Genomic DNA, 23,388 nt, shown 5'->3' on the forward strand with positions numbered 1-23,388 from the left:
TCCTCCGCCCACTGCGCGCGCGGCGCCCTGAGCTGTGATTACTGATTCTCCAAACCACACAAACACGACGTATATAATCAGCAAAACAGGATCCTCAAAGTCCTCAAGAAGCTCAGACTAGGATTCTTCTCACACTCTGGTTGTGCTCGGTCTGTCTTCTTCAGCGGGACTTAAAGAACTCAGAACCGGTCCAAAATGCACATTTTCAAACAGAAAGGTTTCGACCTGCATGATCTGTGTCTGGACACAGTTTATTCTTTTGTCTTAGCTGGCGATCAGCCTTATCAATATAAACTTTAGATCATCCCTCGAACCCTATTGGTTGTGGAGATATAGCAGAAAATACATTTTTTTGCTCCATTGTTTTGTGGACCATCAGCTTGACCTGTGTGCCACCCTCTCCAAAAGATAATCTGCTTTGCCCAGGTAATATTCCCACCAAATTTGGTGAAAATCTGTTCGACTAGTTTTTAGTTATCTTGTTCACACACACACACACACACACACACACACACACACACACACACACACACACACACACACACACACACACACACACACACACACACACACACACACACACACACACACACACACACACACACACACACAGGACTGATTATGATACCCTGCTTGGCTGGTGCAGAGGGTAACAGAGTAATTTAAAAGTTTTTGCAGTACACTCTACTGGCTGATATTTGTCTTGTCTTGTGTGTTGCAGAAAGTGTCCAGATGGTTTTGTATGCATGAAGACGGGAAGAAATCCAAACTACGGCTACACCAGTTTCGACACCTTTGGGTGGGCCTTTCTGTCCCTGTTCCGCCTGATGACCCAAGATTACTGGGAAAACCTCTACCACCAGGTAAGCCGTCATTCCAGAGTGACCAGATTTATCCTTTTGTTGACTAATTTTACAGCAGTAGTGTTCTGACCGTGAGACAGTAGCACGTGTTTTATTTTGTGCTTTACAAAAAAGCCATCACACGTACACCTGTGATTGATTAATGATTAATACTAAATTTGTCTTTGTTATTTTTGCAATTCATTTTTAAAGTTTTCTTTAATAAAACATCAGACGCCAAGTCTTCAGGACAGATGGGGCAGGTCCCTTGTTTTAAGAAGTTAGCAGGTTCAGGCCTGAAAAGCTGCAAAACAGAACATCATTAATAAGTGGAGTCAGTATGTTGTGGGCATTTTTGTGGTTTGGCGGCAGGGGACCCAGACTGGCGTTCCCAGGCCAGTGTGGAGATATAATCTCTCCAGTCCTGGGTCTTCCCCTGAGTCTCCTCCCAGATGGACGTGCCTGGAACACCTCCCTAGGGAGGACCTAGGAGGCATCCTTACCAGATGCCCAAACCACCTCAGTTGGATCCTTTCAACACGAAGGAGCAGCAGCTCTACTCCCAGCTCCCCATGGACGACCAAACGTCTCACCCTATCACCAGCCACCCTCCTAAGGAAGCCCATTTATCACATGATCACATGATCATGAAAATAGTCATTGGATTCCTAGATCCCCAAAACATGGGGTTTGGCACCAAAAATTCTTGTTTAGGGTAAATAATGTAGGTGTAATTGGGATTTGAAAGATTTGGTGACCATCTTGGACGACATCTCGAAAATCAGACCTTTCCAGTGATCAGACGCAGTCCAATCCAATCCAGTTTATTTATAGAGCACATTTAAAAATAACAAAGTTGACCAAAGTGCTGTACAAAGACATAAAATAAATAAATAAATAATCACATGGTAAATAACAGTGGCAACAATAAAAGTTTTTAAAACAGTCCTGTATAAAGTACCTCAAAGTGATACTCAAGTAAAAGTACAAGTATCTTACCATAAAATTACTTTAGTAAAAGTTAAAGTCTCCTTTAAAAATTTTACTTGAGTCTTAAAGTATCCCACATTTTCTGTACTTAAGTATCAAAAGTAAATTTCTCATATAAGATATACTTTAAGTAAAAGTATTGAGTAAAAGTAAAATCCAAAACAAGTGGAGGGTGAAACGTCAACACGACCCTAAAGTCAGTGTGGTGTCAGGAGAAACCAGGACTGGGGCCTCAGCCCCTATAAAGGTCTGGATCCGCCTCTGGCAGAGCTGGTGTTGGTGACGGGATGAGTGAGCGACAGGTGGATGGATGTAGCTGTAAATAAAGCTGCCGTTCTTTTTCTGAGGACCCACACACACTTTTCTGTTAAACACAGCAGCCAGACTCTTGTCAAACAGCTTTGTTGTGATTTGGTGCGATATAAACTGAATAAATTGAATTGAACAGTCATTTATAGCTACACAGTTGTGCCAAATTAATAATAAAAGTTTTAAAGTTTTAAAAAAAGCAAGCATCATCATCACCAACCATGCAAAGTAGGGCTGGGTATCGATTCAGATTCTTAAGATTCAGAATTGATTATTTTGATTAGATCTGATCCAGTGTCGATATGTTTTTTTTTTTGAAAAATCATTTTCAAACCATTTTATTGAACTTTTAGCTGATTATCTAGTTATGTAACATATTAACACTACTTCACAAAATTTGGCTCTCAAAATGCAGGCAATGATCACCACATTAATGTCCATCAAATGGTTTGTAAATCCTTCCAGAGGTGTTATCAGGTTCCAAACACAGTGGTTTCAGTTTTAGAAGTGGTTATTTCTTGTTAGCTTTTACATAATATATGAGAAATGTGTTATTTCTAGCTAAAAAAGGAAGCAAAGTTAGCACCCAGCAATAGCAGAAAGCGACGTCACCATGATCACGCACTAACATCCGCGAGATCATGCCATAAAATTAGGTATAGAATGTGACATTTTAACGTCTTAAAATGCCTCTCAAAATAGGTCAAGGTTAGCCATCTTTGAACTTGTCCAAGGTCTGTGTCCCAGGAATGTGAATTTGAAGACTGTGGCAGTAAGAGGACTGGAGTTATGCTGAACACAGACAGACGGGTGGACGCCGGGTCTTCCAAATACCCGATGGCCATATGTTGGCCTCGGGTAACAAAAGGATCTGCACGGGGGTGCGTGTGCTGCGGGGTGAAGGCGAGGCTGCATGTGTGCCTGTGTTAAAATATGAAAGCACGATGTCCCATCAGATCAGATGTGTTCTGCACAACGGGGCTGCACTGATGCTGCGTTCACTGACTGCTCATCTGCTCTGAAACAATTGATTTGCACCAAAGCACAGGAAGCTGCTGGATATAAACCAAAAGTGCAGATATCTTCTCCAAAACGAGATAAAAACGTTTATGTTATAATGTTTGTTACATTTTAACCATCACACTGATCTTCAGTGTAATTCGGTTTGGTTCAGTGAACGCCTCGTTGCTAAGATACAGGATGATTGGTCAAGTCAAGTGTCTTCTTGGGATCGAATTTGCCCCTTTTCTTTCTTTGAAAGAAAAAGTTCTATAGAAATGCAGCCCTTTATTTGGTCCATTTTTACTTTTTGTGATCCATTTTTAATTGACAGTTGACAGTTTTTTAACTATTAGACCTGGAATGTTTTATGGTACTTTGCAGTCTTTTCACACACATATTTAAATTTTCGGGACTTTTCTGAAAACCTAAACAAGCTGATGGAGAATGTTTGCCAAAGTCTTCCACCAGGTGAAACCACACTTGCTGTTAATTATACAGTAACATGATTCTGGTTGGTTATTGGTGCTCCATCTATGCCGAGGCCTGCTGATGAAATGGAGAGCTGCTAACCACAGATGGAGGGCCAATAAACAACCACAGGACCCAGAATAAAGTCATGTTATTCATGTTATTAGAACTTGCAGCGGTGGTGGCCAAGTGGTTAGTGCGCTTGGTTTCAGTGCGGAAGGTTCCCGGTTTGAATGCCACCCATGCCACATTTCTCTATGTAATGTGGAGTTGCATCAGGAAGGGTATCTGGTATAAAACTTGTCATGGGCACAATTTGGTGGGGGATAGGGGGGGCATGTCCCCCCACCTTTTCAACCTGGGGGGACAGAATATGGTATGACCCCCCCACCTTCTGACATATATGTGTGTACTTGAAACATGCTATGTCAGTCTTATGCACAAACCATGTCAGAATAGTATCTTTGTTTCTGCAAGTTTGTATTTTTAGCAGCACTGACTTGTTTCCAACACCTGTTTCTTGTTTGTCACATTCGGAATTTTCTAGGACTGCATTTGCCCAGATTTGAAACCAAAAATAGTTGCCTCTAGGGACTAGTGTCTACACATAAGTATCAATGGACCATATGCTAATTTACTAAATTCTGAAAGTTAGAAAAGGAAATCAGAAAAGCTATCTGGGACCTCAGAAAGCCCATCTGCAATTATTGCTTGATCTCCAAAATCAGTCTATGCAAGCGAAATTCTGTTCAGTATGAGTGTTGTCATTAGTGCCACTTCGAAAATTAAATTCATGATAATATCCTAAACTTATGATCTGTTGTTTTTTCAAACTTATGCAAAAACAAATCTTGAGGAAACAAAATACAGTATGCGATAGTTAATAATTATTAAGAGCCTGTTCTTTCATATTTATGAATACATTTTACCACATTGCAGTTGTTTTTTTTTTTTTTAATGAAAACTCAACCTATCATTCTTTTTGAGTTCTACACATGTGGTGATACCTTATTTACACCAGGATGTTAATAAAATCAATGCTGGCTATTCTCAGAATAAAGTACTTATATCCACAGTTTCAGATTGTATAAGTCAAATGGTGTCCACTTTATGGTCTTCTCAAAACATTAAAATTACTGTTCTGGATGCTCAGAATGAATCTGAGCTTATCTAGAAACTGTTGGCTTCTGGGGGCCTAAAACGGACCCCAGACCGCCAGCCTATGGGCTTCGACCCCGCGGGCCTCGCACTTTGTCCCCCCCAATTTCTAGTTCTAAACTGCGCCCTTGAAACTTGTGTCAATTCAACATGCAGATCCACCTTAGATTTGCTGTGGCGACCGCAAGTACAAAACAAGGGAGCAGCCGAAGGGACTTATTAACTTTATTATAACTTACACCACACATGCACAAACTGCTGAGTGATGCAACAAAGCAAATGCCAATCTGCGTGACGACAGCGTGACGACAGCGTGATGACAGCGTGACGACAGCGTGACGACAGCGTGACGACAGCGTGACGACAGCGTGACGACAGCGTGATGACAGCGTGCTGTACGCTGGTTGGTTGCTTGAACACAATAATCAAAAATGGTGTTATGTTTTGCATTTTTTTCTCTTCTATTTTGTAAAAATTGAATTGAATTGAATAATTGAATTGAATTGAATAAGCTTTATTGTCATTGTATAAAAAACACAATGAAATGTCATTCGGCAACACCCCTGTGCAGCAGCTCCCTCACAGATAAATTACAATATACAATAGACTATCACATATAAAATATATAGTCTGTTAAAAACTCAGTATAAATAAGATAATGAATATTAAATACATATTTTAAAGAATAAAACAGTGGAGGGAATATCCGGTGCAATAATAAAAACAGTGCAGTGTGATCCCCAGTGCCATACAAGTAGTCAATATTCTTCTAAAAGTCTTTTCACAGCCATTGGGAAAAAGCTGTCCTTCAGTCTGATTTAAAATAAACACTTTTAAATCCAACAATCATGTTTTGGTAACCAGAACATACTTCTGAAGTGATTTATATGATATTTTACAGAGACATTAGTGAGCTAAGTAGTGACATTATGAGATTATATAATATCAGCGTACATACATGCAAAGAAATACTAACCTCCAGGGAACATGCTAGGAAGTGAAAATAATGTTGGCTAACAGGCTCTAGAGTTAGCATGCTAAGGTGTAGCATGCAGATTAAGTAGCTTGTCAGCTGTTTAAAAATGTACATTTTTACAGACGCTACGTTCAGCAGGGAAGACCTACATGGTGTTTTTTGTGGTGGTGATCTTTCTGGGATCCTTCTACCTCATCAACCTCATCCTGGCCGTGGTGGCCATGGCGTACGAAGAGCAGAACCAGGCGGCCATCGCCGAGGCCTATCAGAAAGAAAAAGAGTTCCAGCAGGCCATGGAGAAGCTGAAAAGAGAGCAGCAGGTAAGTGAATAAAATCCAGCTCTGATCTGAATTTGTTGATTTCACACATGGCATAAACACGTCAAGGGGTCACGACATAAATGTGAGATTATTGGTGGAGATATTATTGCTAGAGATGCATCATGGGAGTACTGAAGGCCTGGATGAGCTTTAAGCTCCTCCCATTGTTTCTCAACTGCCAGACTGCCGCCCAGAAGGCTCTGGACTCCGACTCAGTGATGTCACCTGACCTCTCGCCATTTGGCATGCCATTGGACAGCATAGACGATCGGAGGCAGCGCTTGATGGGCGTGGCTGATGGGGAGGAGAACGTCTCTGAGGAGAAGCTGCTGCAGGTGGAAATGACAGATGGAGGAAAAGTGAGGACATTATTTAAAATAAGTATAATTTAATTTTTATTATAATTTATATATTAAAAACCAAATGGCCTCTGTGTACGTGTGTGTAACTTCAATCACAGACAAACTGGGGAGAGCCGACATATGCGGTTTGGTATGTTTCTGTATTTTGGGTCAAGGATGAACACAGCAAAAACAGAAATTTAATAGGACGAATATTTTTGGAGAAATTAGAGATATTAGGTAAGAACAGTGAAAAATGCACGTTGATATCAGCATTAATCAGTCGCTGGTAACCAGAGAAACTCTGAGCAAAGGAAACATTTCAACCTTTCCAGTTGTAAAACATGACATCAACTAAATGTGCCAAATAATGAATACAATTATTCACAAAACCTTCTCATTTTAAATTCCTGCACTTTCAGTTAAAATCATTATTACCGGTAAAACTTTGCATAATTTATTACCACCCTTGAAAAATGTCAGCTACCTATTTTATAAACACGACCCAATCTAGAGCCTGTGGATCCCCACAGACCACACACTGCTTTCATATGTATCATGTCCATGGATTTGTGTCTGAATACATCATAAATAAATATATTTTTATATACACAATCAGTGATGCAACAAAACCATTTATGAACATCAATGAGATTTATGCTGTAATTTTAATTGAGAAACTGATGAAAATATAAATGCAAAAAAGTGAGAGAAAAAGGTCAGAAGAGCGAAAAAAATGTGTATCTGCTCCATTATCCAGATCCACTATCCAAAGTCTTCTGCAACCCAAAACCCACCTCTGCACTAAGTTTCCCCAAAATGCGTTAAGTGGTTTCAGAGAAATTGATGAAAATGGAGAAAAAGAGCCAGTCTCATCATTTTAGGGGAAGAGGAAAAAAAAATCCTGGAACTGCTTGTATCTGCTTCTGATTTGAATCTAGTCTTCCTTCGCCCATGTTCCACCTCTCCAACAAGTTAGATCAAAATCAGTTTTGCGGTCTGTGGAAAAATCTTTCAAAAACTCAGAAAACAAGAAAACTGGGTTAATCCATTTTAGACCCCAGTTTAGGTCCTTTAAATCAGACCATTGAAATCAGATTATCATTGAACCCATTGAAATCAGATTATCAATGAGCCCATTGAAACCATATTATCAATGAGCCCATTGAAACCAGATTATCATTTAGCTCATTGAAATCAGATTATCATTTAGCCCATTGAAATCAGATTATCATTGAACCCACTGAAATCAGATTATCAATGAGCCCATTGAAACCAGATTATCATGTAGCTCATTGAAATCAGATTATCAATGAGCCTTTGAAACCACATTATCATTGAGCCCATTGAAATCAGATTATCATTGAACCCATTGAAATCAGATTATCAATGAGCCTTTGAAACCAGGTTATCAATGAGCCCATTGAAATCAGATGACTAATGAGCCTTTGAAACCAGATTATAATTTAGCCCATTGAAACCAGATTATCATTGAGCCCATTGAAATCAGATTATCATTTAGCCCTTTGAAATCAGATTATCATTGAACCCATTGAACTCAGATTATCAATGAGCCCATTGAAACCAGATTATCATTTAGCCCATTGAAACCAGATTATCATTTAGCCCATTGAAATCAGATTATCATTTAGCCCATTGAAACCAGATTATCATTGAGCCCATTGAAATCAGATTATCATTTAGCCCATTGAAATCAGATTATCATTGAACCCATTGAAATCAGATTATCAATGAGCCCATTGAAACCAGATTATCATTTAGCCCATTGAAATCAGATTATCATTTAGCCCATTGAAACCAGATTATCATTGAGCCCATTGAAATCAGATTATCATTTAGCCCATTGAAATCAGATTATCATTGAACCCATTGAAATCAGATTATCAATGAGCCCATTGAAACCAGATTATCATTTAGCCCATTGAAATCAGATTATCATTTAACCCATTGAAACCAGATTATCATTTAGCCCATTGAAATCAGATTATCATTGAACCCATTGAAATCAGATTATCAATGAGTCCATTGAAACCACATCAGCATTGAGGCCATTGAAACCAGATTATCAATGAGCCTTTGAAACCAGATTATCATTGAGCCCATTGAAATCAGATTATCAATGTGCCCATTGAAACCAGATTATCATTGAGCCCATTGAAACCAGATTATCAATGAGCCCATTGAAATCAGATTATCAATGAGTCCATTGAAACCACATCAGCACTGAGCCCATTGAAACCAGATTATTAATGAGCCCATTGAAACCAGATTATCATTGAGCCCATTGAAATTAGATTATCAATGAGCCCATTGAAACCATATTATCATTGAGCCCATTGAAACCAGATTATCAATGAGCCCATTGAAACCAGATTATCATTGAGCCCATTGAAACCAGATTATCAATGAACCCATTGAAATCAGATTATCAATGAGCCCATTGAAACCAGATTGTCTTTGGTTTTGAACAAGTTCAAAAACTGTGATTCAAAAACATCAAAATGTCAGAAGCAGAAAAATGTAGTTAAATGTGACTAAAATCAACACAACCAAGTTATCTGGCATTGGTATTTCAAACCAGTTTAAAAGCTGTTTCGACAAATCTGTCCTTAATGTTTAACTCTTTAAAACCAGTTGAGCTCAGAAGGAAGTTGTACACATAAAGAAGGCTGAATTTTTTTATTTTCAGTTCACATACTGAAAAATGAATAAAGTCCTCATCCTCTGCTCCACCTCCAGTCCCTCCACCCCCTCCTGTCTCGCTCCTTTTCCACAAGGACGCGGCGCAGCAGTCAAGTCTCCTCAATCTTCAACTTCCGGCTGCGGAGTCGAGGGTCAGACGGAGAAATGGCTGATGATGAGTTCAGCGTCCCAGGCGACGTGGTGGAGGGCATCGGTGTCCGGACGTACAGTGGCGGCACCTTCAGCAGCTTCTTGACAAACCCGTGGCCCAAACGGCGGATGAGCACGTACAGCAGCGCCAGCAGAAGCTCTCAGGTGAGCCACGCAGCAGCACCAAAACAAATCCAGCATGTAAAACCTTCTGAGGATGGTTTAATAAGACGTTTGAAGATGTGGATCCAGATGTACACAGAGAGCAGAGTTCATATTTGTTCTTACCAACATTTAAAAACAAACATAACAGTTGGAAATAAGCTCAATAATAAGTTGCACTTTATGGTTGAATCCCTATGATTCTGCTCATGGCCCTCAGAAAAGCAACTACAGTATGAACCCTCATCTTTAACAAGATTCCCAGTACCTGCACTGGCCACACAGCCCCACAGCATGATGGAACCACCTCCAAATTTTACTGTAGGTAGCAAGCGTTTTTCTTGGCAGCATGGCAGTATGGCAGCACCCTCACATTGGATTGAATGTGAGGCATTATTGTAAAGCGCTTTGAGCGACTGATGCAGATGGAAAAGCGCTATATAAATGCAGTTCATTTATTTATTCATTCTTTTTCAGCCATGCATACCGCCCCTTGTTATGTCCAAATAACTCAGTTTTAGTTTCATCAGTCCACAGCACCTTATTTCAAAATGAAGGTGGCTTGTCCAAATGTGCTTTAGCATACCTCAAGTGACTCTATGGCATGTATGCAGAAAAGGCTTCCTCTGCATTACAGCATCATACAGCATCTCTTTGTGCAAAGTGCGCTGTATAGTTGAATGATGCACAGAGACACTATCTGCAGCAAGATCATGTTGTAGGTCTTTGGAGAAGGTCTGTGGGTTGACTATGACTGTTCTCACCATCCTTCACTTCAGCTTATCTGAGATTTTTCTTGACCTTAAATACCCTTTCTCATGATTGGATTCACCTGTGTAAGGAGGTCAAGGGTCAGTGAGCTTACCAAACCAATTTTGTGTTCCAATAATTAGGTCTAAATCTATTCAAATCAATAAAATCGTGCCCAAATTTATGCACCTGCCTAATTTTGTTTAAATAATTGTTGCACACTTTCTCAGATATCACTGTGTTTGCCCAAACCTTTACAAAGAACTGTATGTAGAGAAGACACATCTGTTCTCCCTGTTTTATCATTAGTATTTTATATGATTGTGTGTCTTTTTTTGTTTTATTTTACTTCTTTTACCTTTTATGGTTAAATTTTTTTATTGTGTTTTAATCTTATTTCATTTTATTCTGCTTTTAAATGTTTGTGAAGCACGTTGAGGCGATTACTCATGATTTGGCGCAATATAAATTAATAAATTATTATTATTAATTTAAGGCGAATACATTTACATTTCGTACTTTGTGCCTCTTCAGGGTCTCTTGACCCTATTTTTATCCACTGTAAAATAATCAAACATTCAATCTTCTTGCCACAAAGGAGTCATCATTTTTGTTTTTGGTGGGGTTTCCCATGACATCATTGGGGATTCCACTAATGTTCTCTTACTCTCTACACAGGCAAGAGTTGGGGTTATATTTAAATAAGTGATGAGTGAAATATCACAGATAACACATGAAAATTGCTGGTTCAGTTCATAGTTTTGTGCGTTTTGATGCTCAGTCACCAAAATAAAGCGTAAGTGGCTGGCGATCACCTTAATATTTCTTCTGTTTTTGTTGGTGCTAAATGCTGATAAATTATACTGTATTTGTTTTCTTTCTGCTACCTGATTCTGTTTTTTCTCTCTGTTTGGGGTGTGGCACCACCTCAAAATCTCCCAAAATTTCCTGTATAATTTCCTGTATTGTCAGTTGTGTCTGTATCATGGCTCAAGCAGAGGGTCACCCCTCTGAGTTTGGTCTGCTTGAGGTTTCTTCCTCAAATCATCAGAGGGGGTTTTTCTTATCACTGTTGCCTGTGTTCTTGCTCTGGGGGTTGGTAAGGTTAGACCTTACTGTGTGAAGCATCTTGAGGCAACTTTGTTGTGATTGGTGCTATATAAATGAAAATAAATTGAAATTGAAAATTGAAATTGAAAATAAGGTCAGCATTCATCGAACCTTTCGCTTATTCCAGCACATAATGTGATGTTAAACAGAACAGATGGTGCAAACGGCTCTTTTATGTTTTACTTTATCCAGTGAGCTCAACCAAAAATTTGCATAATTTTTTAACCACGACTGAGGTGTGAACTTTTTTTGTGATTGTTCTTTTTTCTATGTGCTGATTAATACAGTGTAATCATACTTTTTTAAAATGATTTCTTTTTTGACCAGGTGTTCTATCCCACCCTGAATGTCAACGGGAAGCTGTTTGTTTCCATGGAGCAGAATGGGGTTTCCCCGCCGCCGCTGCAGGGGCCACTGGCCGCCTGCACCATGGAGAAGGTCAAAGAGGAGAGTGTGAGTGTCACAGTGGAAACAATGGTGCACGCTGCACACACGTGAATTACCAATCAGTGCTTTGCATATCTACACGCCAACATCATAACACGGTGCATCATGGGATACCTCCCCGCGCGCCTTCTAACAGCAGAAAACAAACATTAAACCTGTTTCACATGTTCGCAGATCAAAGCCCAGCTGGATTAGGATCAGGGTGTCGGGTAACCCAGGATGGTCGTGGTCCAAAGTCTACATGTCCATGTTCCCGTGTTTATCCCGGGAATTATAAATGGAGCATTTTCAGCAGCGTATTAAAGTGTGACATGCGTGTGTGTGTGTGTGTGTGTGTGTGTGAGACTGACTGCTGGCCTGCATAGTTTGTTTTTGTGTTTGTTTTTTTCTTTCTTTCTAAAAAACATCATCAGAACTTCATCAATCAGTCAGAAAGAAAGTGTTTCTGACCTTCTGATGTAGAAAATGATTTTGGTGACTGTTTTTTCTGGAGAACATCTTCAGTGGAGTCTGGCTCGGAGGCTCGCAGGCAGCCTCACATTTTTTGTCTTCAGTCTGACATAAATGTGGAGCCGGTGGCTCAGTGGGACATAGAGTTGGACTCCCAGTATGTAGACCTGAGTTTGTTTCCCAGCCACACTTCCTGTCTGTGTCTGTATCATCCAGCTGGAAATATGGACCAGCTCAGTACAGCGAGGTCATGTGACATCCCATCCAGGAGGAGTCGTAGGCTCTCATCCAGTTCTTGGCACCGGCACCAACGGACCTGTGTAGACCATTATCGAAGCCTGATAAGCTGACAGATCAGGTGGCATCATGTCATCAGGGACTCTGGTTATTTTGGTGCTTGTTAACGCACCGTTGGCGCCGTTTTTCCAACAGGCAGCAGGTCAGAGTGTGATCGGGACAAACAGCAGCTCCACGCCTGGAGGCGTTCGCAATCTCTAACTCTTACATAAGACAGAAACCAAGAACGAGGCTGGGACCAGGAGGAAGAGGAGGTGGAAAAGAGAAACCGTCTCCACATCACGACAATTTACAGAGAATGAATTCAAAGCCAACCACAGGTCAGATACTAGAGGTCAGACTGATTTTAAACCCCATCTGACTTCGTTTGGTTGTATGAAGACTTGAAGCGAACACTTCGCATGTTCTGGAGATAACTGACCATGAAGCAGCCTAGCCACAGAATCCTTGGTGTTCTTCTCTTTGGCTATGGAGTAATCTCAAGGTCTGGGGTGTACCACTGTGTTCTGCCTCAGGGTTTTTTCTCCCTGTTGAATCTGTCCAGCTCCTTACACCTTTCCTTGGCCTCAGCTGGGAATCTTGCTGAAGTTTAAACTTTTGCAGCAGACTGGTGGCTCAGCCACCAAAATCTTAGCAGTTGAGATGTCCTGCATCCAGGCAGGCAGACCGGGAGGGCCGAGCCATCAGTTACCATGACTGTAATGTGATGAGGTGTAGATTTGGCACTTACGTTTGTCAGTAAGCAGGCTGAGGGTCACTACACCACGGGCACCAAATGCCTCCTTGTTGACCCTCAGTGGTGTCACAGTCCACTTTCTCAGTGCCACATGCATTCCACAGAGGTCAACAAGCCGTGCACTAAGACTGCTCTGGATGATAATCAAAGTGCCCGCAGAGAAGAAACACATCCTCCTGTGAACATCGGTGATACCAATGAAATCCCCAAAGACTTTCACACTGTTGATGCAGAAGAACTCCCACATTCCCTCTTTTTCTTGTTCTTCTGCTTCTTTTTCTGCTTCGTGTTCTTCTTCTTCTGCTTCATGTTCTTCTTTTTCTCCTTCTTAATAAAAATCACATTATTGTGACTAAGGTCATCCTTTAAATAGAAGTGGGTGTTTCCATCCATGCATTGGATCAGCATCAGTGTGCTGTTCAAACTGGTGGCGAGACGAGTGGGTGTTGGCGGGAGGAGGAGGGCTACACGCTGAGTCGCTATACAGAAATATAACCACGGCAACCCACAACATTGTGCAGACGCTAAATGGGTGTTGGGCTGGATGCTGTGGTTTTGTGTTCCCTGGTGCTTCCCTCCCTGGCATGCAGACAGGATGGAGGCGTTGCCGTGGGCAGCGACCTTTGGGTATATATGTCACATCTCAATGGAAGAACAGTAACCAGGAAGTGTTGTGGAATCACGTCTGACCAAATTATGTTCATCAAAGTTGATGTGTGAATTGATCAGTCAACTTTATTATATCTGAAAAACACGACACCCGTTTTACTGTACTCATGTGTTCAGTTCAGTTTGTTTATACGGCGGAAAATCGCAACATAAGTCACCCAAAGTAAATCCTTGTCTTGAGTCCGAGTCATTGCATCAGCGCACACACAGCGGAGCTCATCTGATCCATTATAACAAGATGTTACATCATAAACATACTTTTACAGTTGCTTATCACTGACACTCACATTCACCCCTGACATCGGGGTGAATGTGAGGCATAATTGTAAAGCGCTTTGAGTGTCTTATTCAGATGGAAAAGCCCTATATAAATGCAGTCCATTTACCATTTACCATTTACTTATAAAGAAGGAATGAACATGCAACTGTGTTACCAAGCTATTACAATGTAAAACATTACAAATAGTTAACTTTTAAGCTGTTCCAAATATGTTCTCCGGCTCAGCGCACGAGATGGAGATGGAAAAAAAAAGGATCCAGATGAAACGGACATCTGTGATTCCAGAAGCGATCAGAGGTGTTTTCAACATCCAAATTCTGACAGAAAATGATTAATCCACTACAAAATAATGCTTTTATATACAGCATCCAGTGCACAAAGCAGGTGGAATTGTGCGCAAGAGGGCTGAGTCTGTCCAAAATAGCCTGTCCTGTCCTCGTAGTCGCCAGGTGCTAGGATAATGGGCTTTTAACAGCCTCGTCCTCACCACAAACATGCCTCTAAAATCTTCGTTAGTCCTTGTAGTATCTCGTTCACAAACTGCCCCATGCTGTTGTCGCTAAATTTTGAATGTCTTGAAATTAGCGCCACGCTCAGAGATGAGCCTCGTTAGCCGAATATTCTGCCTCTAAGAGCCTCTCAGAGCCACTATTCTCCCATGATTGTTGAATAACTGGACTCGTACCAAAACCAACATGCTGCGTGGCTCATTATTCATCCTTCATTATTCAGCGGGACCAGGACTTAACATTCCGGGACAGGGTGAGAAGCTTGACTATCCAGGAGGGACTCTGAGTAGAGCCACTGCTTCTTCACCTTGAAAGGTGCCAGCTGAGGTACCTGGTGAGGATGGCCCCTGGCAGTCTCACTAGGAAAGTCTTCCAGGCATGTCCAAGTGGGAGGAGACCCCAGAGAAGACCCAGAACACTGGAGGGATTATAGATTCCAGGTCAGCATTCCCTGAGAAGAGTTAGAGAACTTGGCAGAGGTCAGGGAAGTGTGGGATGAGCTGCTTGGTCTGCTGCCACTGTGACCTGGACCTGGATAAGTGGCACAAAGTGAATGAATGAATGTTTGCTTGTCTTTGGAGCTGAACGTCAGACTTTATGGGAACCTCATTTCTGTTTGCCTCTGAATGTTGTGTGTGTGTGTGTGTGTGTGTGTGTGTGTGTGTGTGTGTGTGTGTGTGTGTGTGTGTGTGTGTGTGTGTGTGTGTGTCAGCCTGTCTGTCTAACTGTCTGTCTGTCTGTCTGTGTGCATGCGCATGTGTGTGTGTGTCAGCCTGTCTGTCTAACTGTCTGTCTCTCTGTCTGTCTCTCTGTCTGTGTGTGTGTGTGTGTGTGTGTGTGTCAGCCTGTCTGTCTAACTGTCTCTCTCTCTGTCTGTCTCTCTGTCTGTGTGTGTGTCTCTGTGTGTGTGTGTGTGTGTGTCAGCCTGTCTGTCTAACTGTCTCTCTCTCTGTCTGTCTCTCTGTCTGTGTGTGTGTCTCTGTGTGTGTGTGTGTGTGTGTGTGTGTGTGTCAGCCTGTCTGTCTAACTGTCTGTCTCTCTGTCTGTCTCTCTGTGTGTGTGTGTGTGTGTGTGTGTGTGTGTGTGTGTGTGTGTGTGTGTGTGTGTGTGTGTCAGCCTGTCTGTCTAACTGTCTGTCTCTCTGTCTGTGTGTGTGTCTCTGTGTGTGTGTCTGTGTGTGTAAAACAGTAACTGTGCTGCAGGATGAATAATGATGACACACAGGTTTTATTGCTAACTGAATGTTTTTCATATTTTTCATCTCTCAGCGTCTTTGTCTCCGTCTTTCAGGTTCCGACGTCCACCACAGAGCTGAGTATGATCCTCTTACACCGTCCTTCGTCCACGCAAGGTTCAGAGAAGAGGGGGCGGGCGCTCAGTGCTGCCAGCTGCCTCACTGATGCCATGGAGGGTGAGAAGCAGCATTAATTAAACACACTAACAAGAATTTATGCACCATGTTTCCAAATCAAAGTTATTATGATTTGATTCGTTAGGGGTCGCCACAGCAGATCATCTGTCTCCATCTCATCCTGTCCTCTACATCTTCCTCTGTCACACCAACCACATGCATGTCCTCCCTCAGCACATCCAAAAACCTCTTCTTTGTCCTCCCTCTTGTCCTCCTGCCTGGTGGCTCCATCCTCAGCATCCTTCTCCCTATATACCCTTTGTCCCTCTTCTGCACATGTCCAGACCATCTCAGAATATTTAAACTCATTGAGATCCCCACCTTCTATGAACCTGAATAGAATCTGGATCACTGATGATTGATCGTGGCACTAAGCCACAGCTGCACATAATCAACCATCTGTCCAGAGAACACAAACCCACACCTTCTCTACAGGGATGCTCCTCAAATGTCCTGCCTTTAGCTGATTTATATTTATTTGTTGGTCCAGTTTTTCATGTATCTGTCTTTTCTGTGGTTCTACAGAACTGGAGGAGTCACATAAGAAGTGTCACCCATGCTGGTACCTGTTTGCACATCGCTATCTGGTCTGGCAGTGCTGCCCCTCCTGGCTGAGGCTGAAACAGCTGGTGAAGATCATAGTTATGGACCCCTTCCTGGACCTGGCTATTACCATCTGCATTGTACTCAACACGCTGTTCATGGCAATGGAGCACTACCCCATGACCGAGGAGTTCAACAGCATGCTCACCATCGGAAACCTGGTAGGATGGATTCAGTTATTTATTTACTCAGCTGTTTCATTACACTGTTGGTCAGACAGTTAAGTTGGTCAGGTGGTTGATGAGATGGTTAGTTGGTTGTTTTGGTGGTTTGGGTAACAGTCAGTCAGCTGGTTGCATGGACAGATGATTAGTTTGCTGATTAAGATAAGTGAATGGTTTCTTGGTTAGTTGAATGGATGTTTGTTGGTTGGTTGGTTCGATGGATAGATGGTTAGATAAAACTTTGATTTTGGATAAATGGTTGATTGGTTCATGAGATGGATTAGTGAATGTAGTGTCATGGGCTGATTAGTTAGGCTAATTGTTTGTGTAGATCATTGGTGAATTGGAATGTTTGTAGACTGTTGGATGCCAGATGGTTTTGGCTGGTTGGTTGGTGATTTGTGTTGGCTTTTTATTTTGCTCTTTAAAAAGTTAATTTCTGACTCTTGTGATTCACCATGTAACTCTTCATTGCTAATACACACTTTTGGTTTCAGCTAACATGGGATTTCTTTCTTGAAAATGTTCCAAAAATGTCCAGTTTTCCTAATCCCCCAAAAGCCAACCCTGACTTATGGCCCGGACTCTTATCAACACTCTGTTCTATGTCATAGACCATTAACATATGTTCTAAAGCAAATGGAAACAGTGGTTTTCTGAATGCTTACGCAAACTTTCCAAAAATGTATAGTTTATCTCTAAAATCCCCCAAAACAGACAATGACATTATGCCGTGAATGTGACTGTGTGAGGTAAGAGCAGGACCGCCATACTGCCCGCTCTTCATCAGGGTTAATAAGGATGAGTTCAAAAAAGATGTCATCTTCAGGTGAGTCTTTGATTTTCCAGATTTAGGAACCAGACAAAGAGCGAGACTCTAAAAAGTGACCTTTGGATCTTTCAAACTGCTGCAAACGCTTTTCCCAACTTCAAAGCCTTTTGGTGGGAACGTTGACCTCAGTGTGTTTGTCGCCTCTGAAGTTGGTGAAGTTGAGTTTCAGTATTGGAGCTGACAGAAACAGCTCGAATAGCTTTAAAATAGTCCCGAACACCAGCACTAAAGCCCGCCGGTGTGACAGCAGCGGGTAGATTAATGCAGTATGCTAATTATTACACCAGAGGTGTGACAGAGTGGCGACCAAATCCAGCGTGTTGATCACACCTGTCCAAATGCACACCAGTGTGTCCGGTGGGCCAGGAGATGGTAATAAAATGTAAAAGTGGAAACAGTGCTTTGGTTCAACGCACTGGCTCACTGGGACTGAGTGCGAATGTGGGTCAAAGTGGGAACGTTACGTAGGTCCACAATGTTTGAGTCATTAATCACGACAGCGAGGCGTCGGTGGAAAACACCAGCCGTGCATCGTCCTGTGTAACTACAAACAATATATGGATTCTTTTTTTACAAGTCATGAAGCACAATTAGAGCGGCACTCGCTTTTTGTGAAATTAGGTCACCAAATATCAGACGTAATCCCAGTCACATATTCTGTTAGCTAAACTTCAGAGTTGTTTAATCACCATGTTGTCAGATTTGAAACATGCAGTTTTGGGGTCACGTCTTACACCTGGTACAAAACATCGCACTGCGCAGAGCAAGTCTTACTGTTAGTTTCCACCCACTGCACCCACACTCGGCACCTGTGTTCTTTAACTAGTAAGCAGGTGGTGCTGTGCAGTGAGGAAACCGCACTCTCCAATGCCCAAAGGTCTTCTAGTGTTTGGGTTTTAGCTTCGCTGTAGAATTCCGCCCTCATGCTGTTGACAGTGAGTCTGAACCACTGAGCGGTGCGGCGCTGGTTACACGTGAACTTTAGTGTCAAAGTGCGGTACTGTCAGGCAAAGCGTTGGTGCATTTTTATTGTGAGGCCCCAGAAAGTGATTGCACTGTAAACCAACAAAAATCTGGTCTAAGGCTGAGTACTCAGTACTCAGATAGACCTCAGTTAGGCAGCATCATGACGTGCCGGGACCCATGGTAGAACACCAACCTACTAAACACAAAAAAATTAATAACTCTGGTTTTGACCATATTTTACCCTAGTTTTCTTCCTCCCCGTAGAACATCAAAACCGGGCTGGAGACAGGGTCCAGGTAGAGACAGGACTGGAGGAGCCAGTCCGCTCCTGGTGGGATACGGAGAAGATCAGGGAGTCGGACACTGTAGTGGACGACTGTACCTCTTTCTTGCATGTGTTGACGCTTTGTGTACAGAAAGCCGCCCCTGCCAGAAACCCTCTGAGTTCACTGTCCAAGCGGCGGTTGCTGGTGTACCTCTCGCTTTAAGGCAGTGATAGATGACACGCCCTCACGACTATTTTCTCAGCCCTATGTTTATTTGTTTTCAGGTTCAACGTTTCCAATGTTTTGTGGGTGCTAGCTAAAAACATCACAGTAAATCACTTCTATCAATCAATCAATCAAATTTTTTTTTATATAGCGCCAAATCACAACAAACAGTTGCCCCAAGGCGCTTTATATTGTAAGGAAAGGCCATACAATAATTATGTAGAACCCCAACGGTCAAAACGACCCCCTGTGAGCAAGCACTTGGCTACAGTGGGAAGGAAAAACTCCCTTTTAACAGGAAGAAACCTCCAGCAGAACCAGGCTCAGGGAGGGGCAGTCTTCTGCTGGGACTGGTTGGGGCTGAGGGAGAGAACCAGGAAAAAGACATGCTGTGGAGGGGAGCAGAGATCAATCACTAATGATTAAATGCAGAGTGGTGCATACAGAGCAAAAAGAGAAAGAAACAGTGCATCATGGGAACCCCCCAGCAGTCTACATCTATAGCAGCATAACTAAGGGATGGTTCAGGGTCACCTGATCCAGCCCTAACTATAAGCTTTAGCAAAAAGGAAAGTTTTAAGCCTAATCTTAAAAGTAGAGAGGGTGTGTGTCTCCCTGATCTGAATTGGGAGCTGGTTCCACAGGAGAGGAGCCTGAAAGCTGAAGGCTCTGCCTCCCATTCTACTCTTACAAACCCTAGGAACTACAAGTAAGCCTGCAGTCTGAGAGCGAAGCGCTCTATTGGGGTGATATGGTACTACGAGGTCCCTAAGATAAGATGGGACCTGATTATTCAAAACCTTATAAGTAAGAAGAAGAATTTTAAATTCTATTCTAGAATTAACAGGAAGCCAATGAAGAGAGGCCAATATGGGTGAGATATGCTCTCTCCTTCTAGTCCGCGTCAGTACTCTAGCTGCAGCATTTTGAATTAACTGAAGGCTTTTTAGGGACCTTTTAGGACAACCTGATAATAATGAATTACAATAGTCCAGCCTAGAGGAAATAAATGCATGAATTAGTTTTTCAGCATCACTCTGAGACAAGACCTTTCTGATTTTAGAGATATTGCGTAAATGCAAAAAAGCAGTCCTACATATTTGTTTAATATGCGCTTTGAATGACATATCCTGATCAAAAATGACTCCAAGATTTCTCACAGTATTACTAGAGGTCAGGGTAATGCCATCCAGAGTAAGGATCTGGTTAGACACCATGTTTCTAAGATTTGTGGGGCCAAGTACAATAACTTCAGTTTTATCTGAGTTTAAAAGCAGGAAATTAGAGGTCATCCATGTCTTTATGTCTGTAAGACAATCCTGCAGTTTAGCTAATTGGTGTGTGTCCTCTGGCTTCATGGATAGATAAAGCTGGGTATCATCTGTGTAACAATGAAAATTTAAGCAATACCGTCTAATAATACTGCCTAAGGGAAGCATGTATAAAGTGAATAAAATTGGTCCTAGCACAGAACCTTGTGGAACTCCATATTTAACCTTAGTCTGTGAAGAAGATTCCCCATTTACATGAACAAATTGTAATCTATTAGATAAATATGATTCAAACCACCGCAGCACAGTGCCTTTAATACCTATGGCATGCTCTAATCTCTGTACTAAAATTTTATGGTCAACAGTATCAAAAGCAGCACTGAGGTCTAACAGAACAAGCACAGAGATGAGTCCACTGTCCGAGGCCATAAGAAGATCATTTGTAACCTTCACTAATGCTGTTTCTGTACTATGATGAATTCTAAAACCTGACTGAAACTCTTCAAATAGACCATTCCTCTGCAGATGATCAGTTAGCTGTTTTACAACTACCCTTTCAAGAATTTTTGAGCGAAAAGGAAGGTTGGAGATTGGCCTATAATTAGCTAAGATAGCTGGGTCAAGTGATGGCTTTTTAAGTAATGGTTTAATTACTGCCACCTTAAAAGCCTGTGGTACATAGCCAACTAATAAAGATAGATTGATCATATTTAAGATCGAAGCATTAATTAATGGTAGGGCTTCCTTGAGCAGCCTGGTAGGAATGGGGTCTAATAAACATGTTGATGGTTTGGATGAAGTAACTAATGAAAATAACTCAGACAGAACAATCGGAGAGAAAGAGTCTAACCAAATACCGGCATCACTGAAAGCAGCCAAAGATAACGATACGTCTTTGGGATGGTTATGAGTAATTTTCTAGTCACCACTAAATCTGTGAAACTTGTCATTCGAAGTGTTTGGTAACATGAAGATCTTCCCTGAGGAGGGACACATGTGCATGTTTCACCTGATAAATATAAGGAACCGTCGACAATGAACACTTGTGCAGGAAGTAACAAATGTTAGCGTTCTTATGGCTTATCAACGATGCTATCCACTTTTGTAGAAGTCAATTATCGATGAGGGTCTCTTTCTTCTGCGTTTTCAGTAAACAGGAACAAGGCCTTCATCAAAACAGATCTATGCATTAATTAATAGATTATAGATTATTACATTGGAATTCATTGAATTTACTGTGAAATGTCATCGCTAATAGTAGCATTTCTTGACAAACGGTCTAAATTGTCCAACAGTCTGCTCATCCATTTAATACATTTTAAGTGCAGCATTTTTCTGGGTGGTTACTCAAAACACAACCCCTAAAATTTGCATAGTGACAGCTGATTGGTTCCGATTGAACCTCGGGGGAAAAAACGACAGAATTGAATCATTTTCAAATAAAAGTGAACAACATCCAGACAATTAGCTAATATACCATTTGCATCAATACATGCATGCTACATAGTGCTTTTCATGCCATTAAGGTTGTCAGGACGGGCGACTGCTCGACATCCATAGCGGCTGGACTCGCAATACAGACTTCCAGACTTGTTGTTGGAGTAGGAAAAAACATGGTCTTTATTTCAGGCTTAGGTTCAGTGCACAGGTAGTCAAACAGGGAAACAGAGGTACAATTGGGGTCAGACAGAAACGCAGTCATGATCAAGCAGGGGTCAAGGCACAAGCAAACACAGTAATCAAAGACTAGGCAAAAAATGTGGTCGAAGAACAGAGCAACAATTGATACACGGCTTGGCAAAACAGGACTGAGAACAAAAGGCTGGGATGTGTGCAAAAAGCGACAACAAACTGGCAAAGGGGTGGTAGCTGGGAGGAGATTAAATAAGCAAGCGTTAACAAGGTGCACGTGAGGAGAAGGGTCTAGAAAGGGGGTGTGGCTAGTGAACAAAGAGTATATATGGGGCAAGACAGTGAGGAAGGGAGTGCACAAAGTGGCGTGATGTAATAGACAAAGACACATGAGCTGGTGCAAGGGCGTGAGTCAATGGAAACAAAACAGACTGAATCAAAATGAGGGAAAAACATAATGGCAGGTGCAGGACGTGGAGTGAACCTAATTAACTGGGTTTGAGGGAAAGTGAGATCTAAGGACAAAAATAAAAATGGAGGGCAGAATAACATAACCAAGAACAGGGTATGAACATGAGGACTGAACAATGATCAATAATGCAAACACAAACCGGCAGAACAAAACTAGAATGGAACTGGATTATGACTCAAGTATGAAAAATAACAAAACAAAGTAACACAGCAAAACTAGAACAGAAGATAACCACATGATGACAATAAATAACTAATACATCAAATCTGGGGCAGGAGGTGAGCCAAAGGGAGAGGCAAAATAAGAATCAAGGCCTAGACCCTGGCCGGGCATGACAAAAGTCTTCTAGCCACACAAGATTCCTGACCGAGAGCAGCCATGTTTGTTTATTTGTTTTTTTGTTGTAACGTTTCTTTCCTCCCTGTTGGGCCCAGGCTCGGACAGGTAATCTGTGATTTTGGGCATTTGCCCGGTGGGCCACTGCACGTTTAGACATGCGTGGGCCGGTCGTCCCATATTTATAGAGATTATGGAAATATACAGTGTTCTTGAACCGCGCACTGCTGTCAACACGAGGAAAATCCGTGATCGGTGAAGCTACAACATTTAATCAGCGCAGCTGCAGAGCCACTTCCTGAATTTGTGTCAAAATAAAAGTTCTGTAGTGTTTTATACACGGCGCAGTCTTATTCTAGGTTTCAGTTTTGTTTCCGTTTGATCACACAACGGAGACTTACATCGAGCACAATGATTGACATGGCCAACAGCAAATGACAATGGAGAAGCATACAGGGTGGCCAATCAGATTGCAGGAAGAGCAGGCGGCCGCTCCCGCCCCTGTGAATGCATTGAGTCCTCGGCGCCTGGACTTCTCTCC

The 23,388-nt window shown here is 41.9% G+C and overlaps 1 protein-coding gene across 1 annotated transcript in view; it reads left to right on the forward strand.

Annotated features, from left to right (window-relative positions):
- Positions 1-23,388, forward strand: part of LOC117524748 (sodium channel protein type 4 subunit alpha B-like) — a 295,022-nt gene that overhangs the window by 76,391 nt on the left and 195,243 nt on the right. The window contains exons 9-15 of the mRNA XM_034186600.1: positions 722-863; positions 5,868-6,065; positions 6,248-6,424; positions 9,167-9,424; positions 11,609-11,734; positions 15,960-16,080; positions 16,606-16,844. Coding sequence (XP_034042491.1) covers positions 722-863; positions 5,868-6,065; positions 6,248-6,424; positions 9,167-9,424; positions 11,609-11,734; positions 15,960-16,080; positions 16,606-16,844 — 1,261 coding nt within the window. The remainder of the gene's footprint in view (positions 1-721; positions 864-5,867; positions 6,066-6,247; positions 6,425-9,166; positions 9,425-11,608; positions 11,735-15,959; positions 16,081-16,605; positions 16,845-23,388) is intronic.

Source organism: Thalassophryne amazonica, chromosome 1 (genome assembly GCF_902500255.1).
Source record: "Thalassophryne amazonica chromosome 1, fThaAma1.1, whole genome shotgun sequence".
NCBI lineage: Eukaryota > Metazoa > Chordata > Actinopteri > Batrachoidiformes > Batrachoididae > Thalassophryne > Thalassophryne amazonica.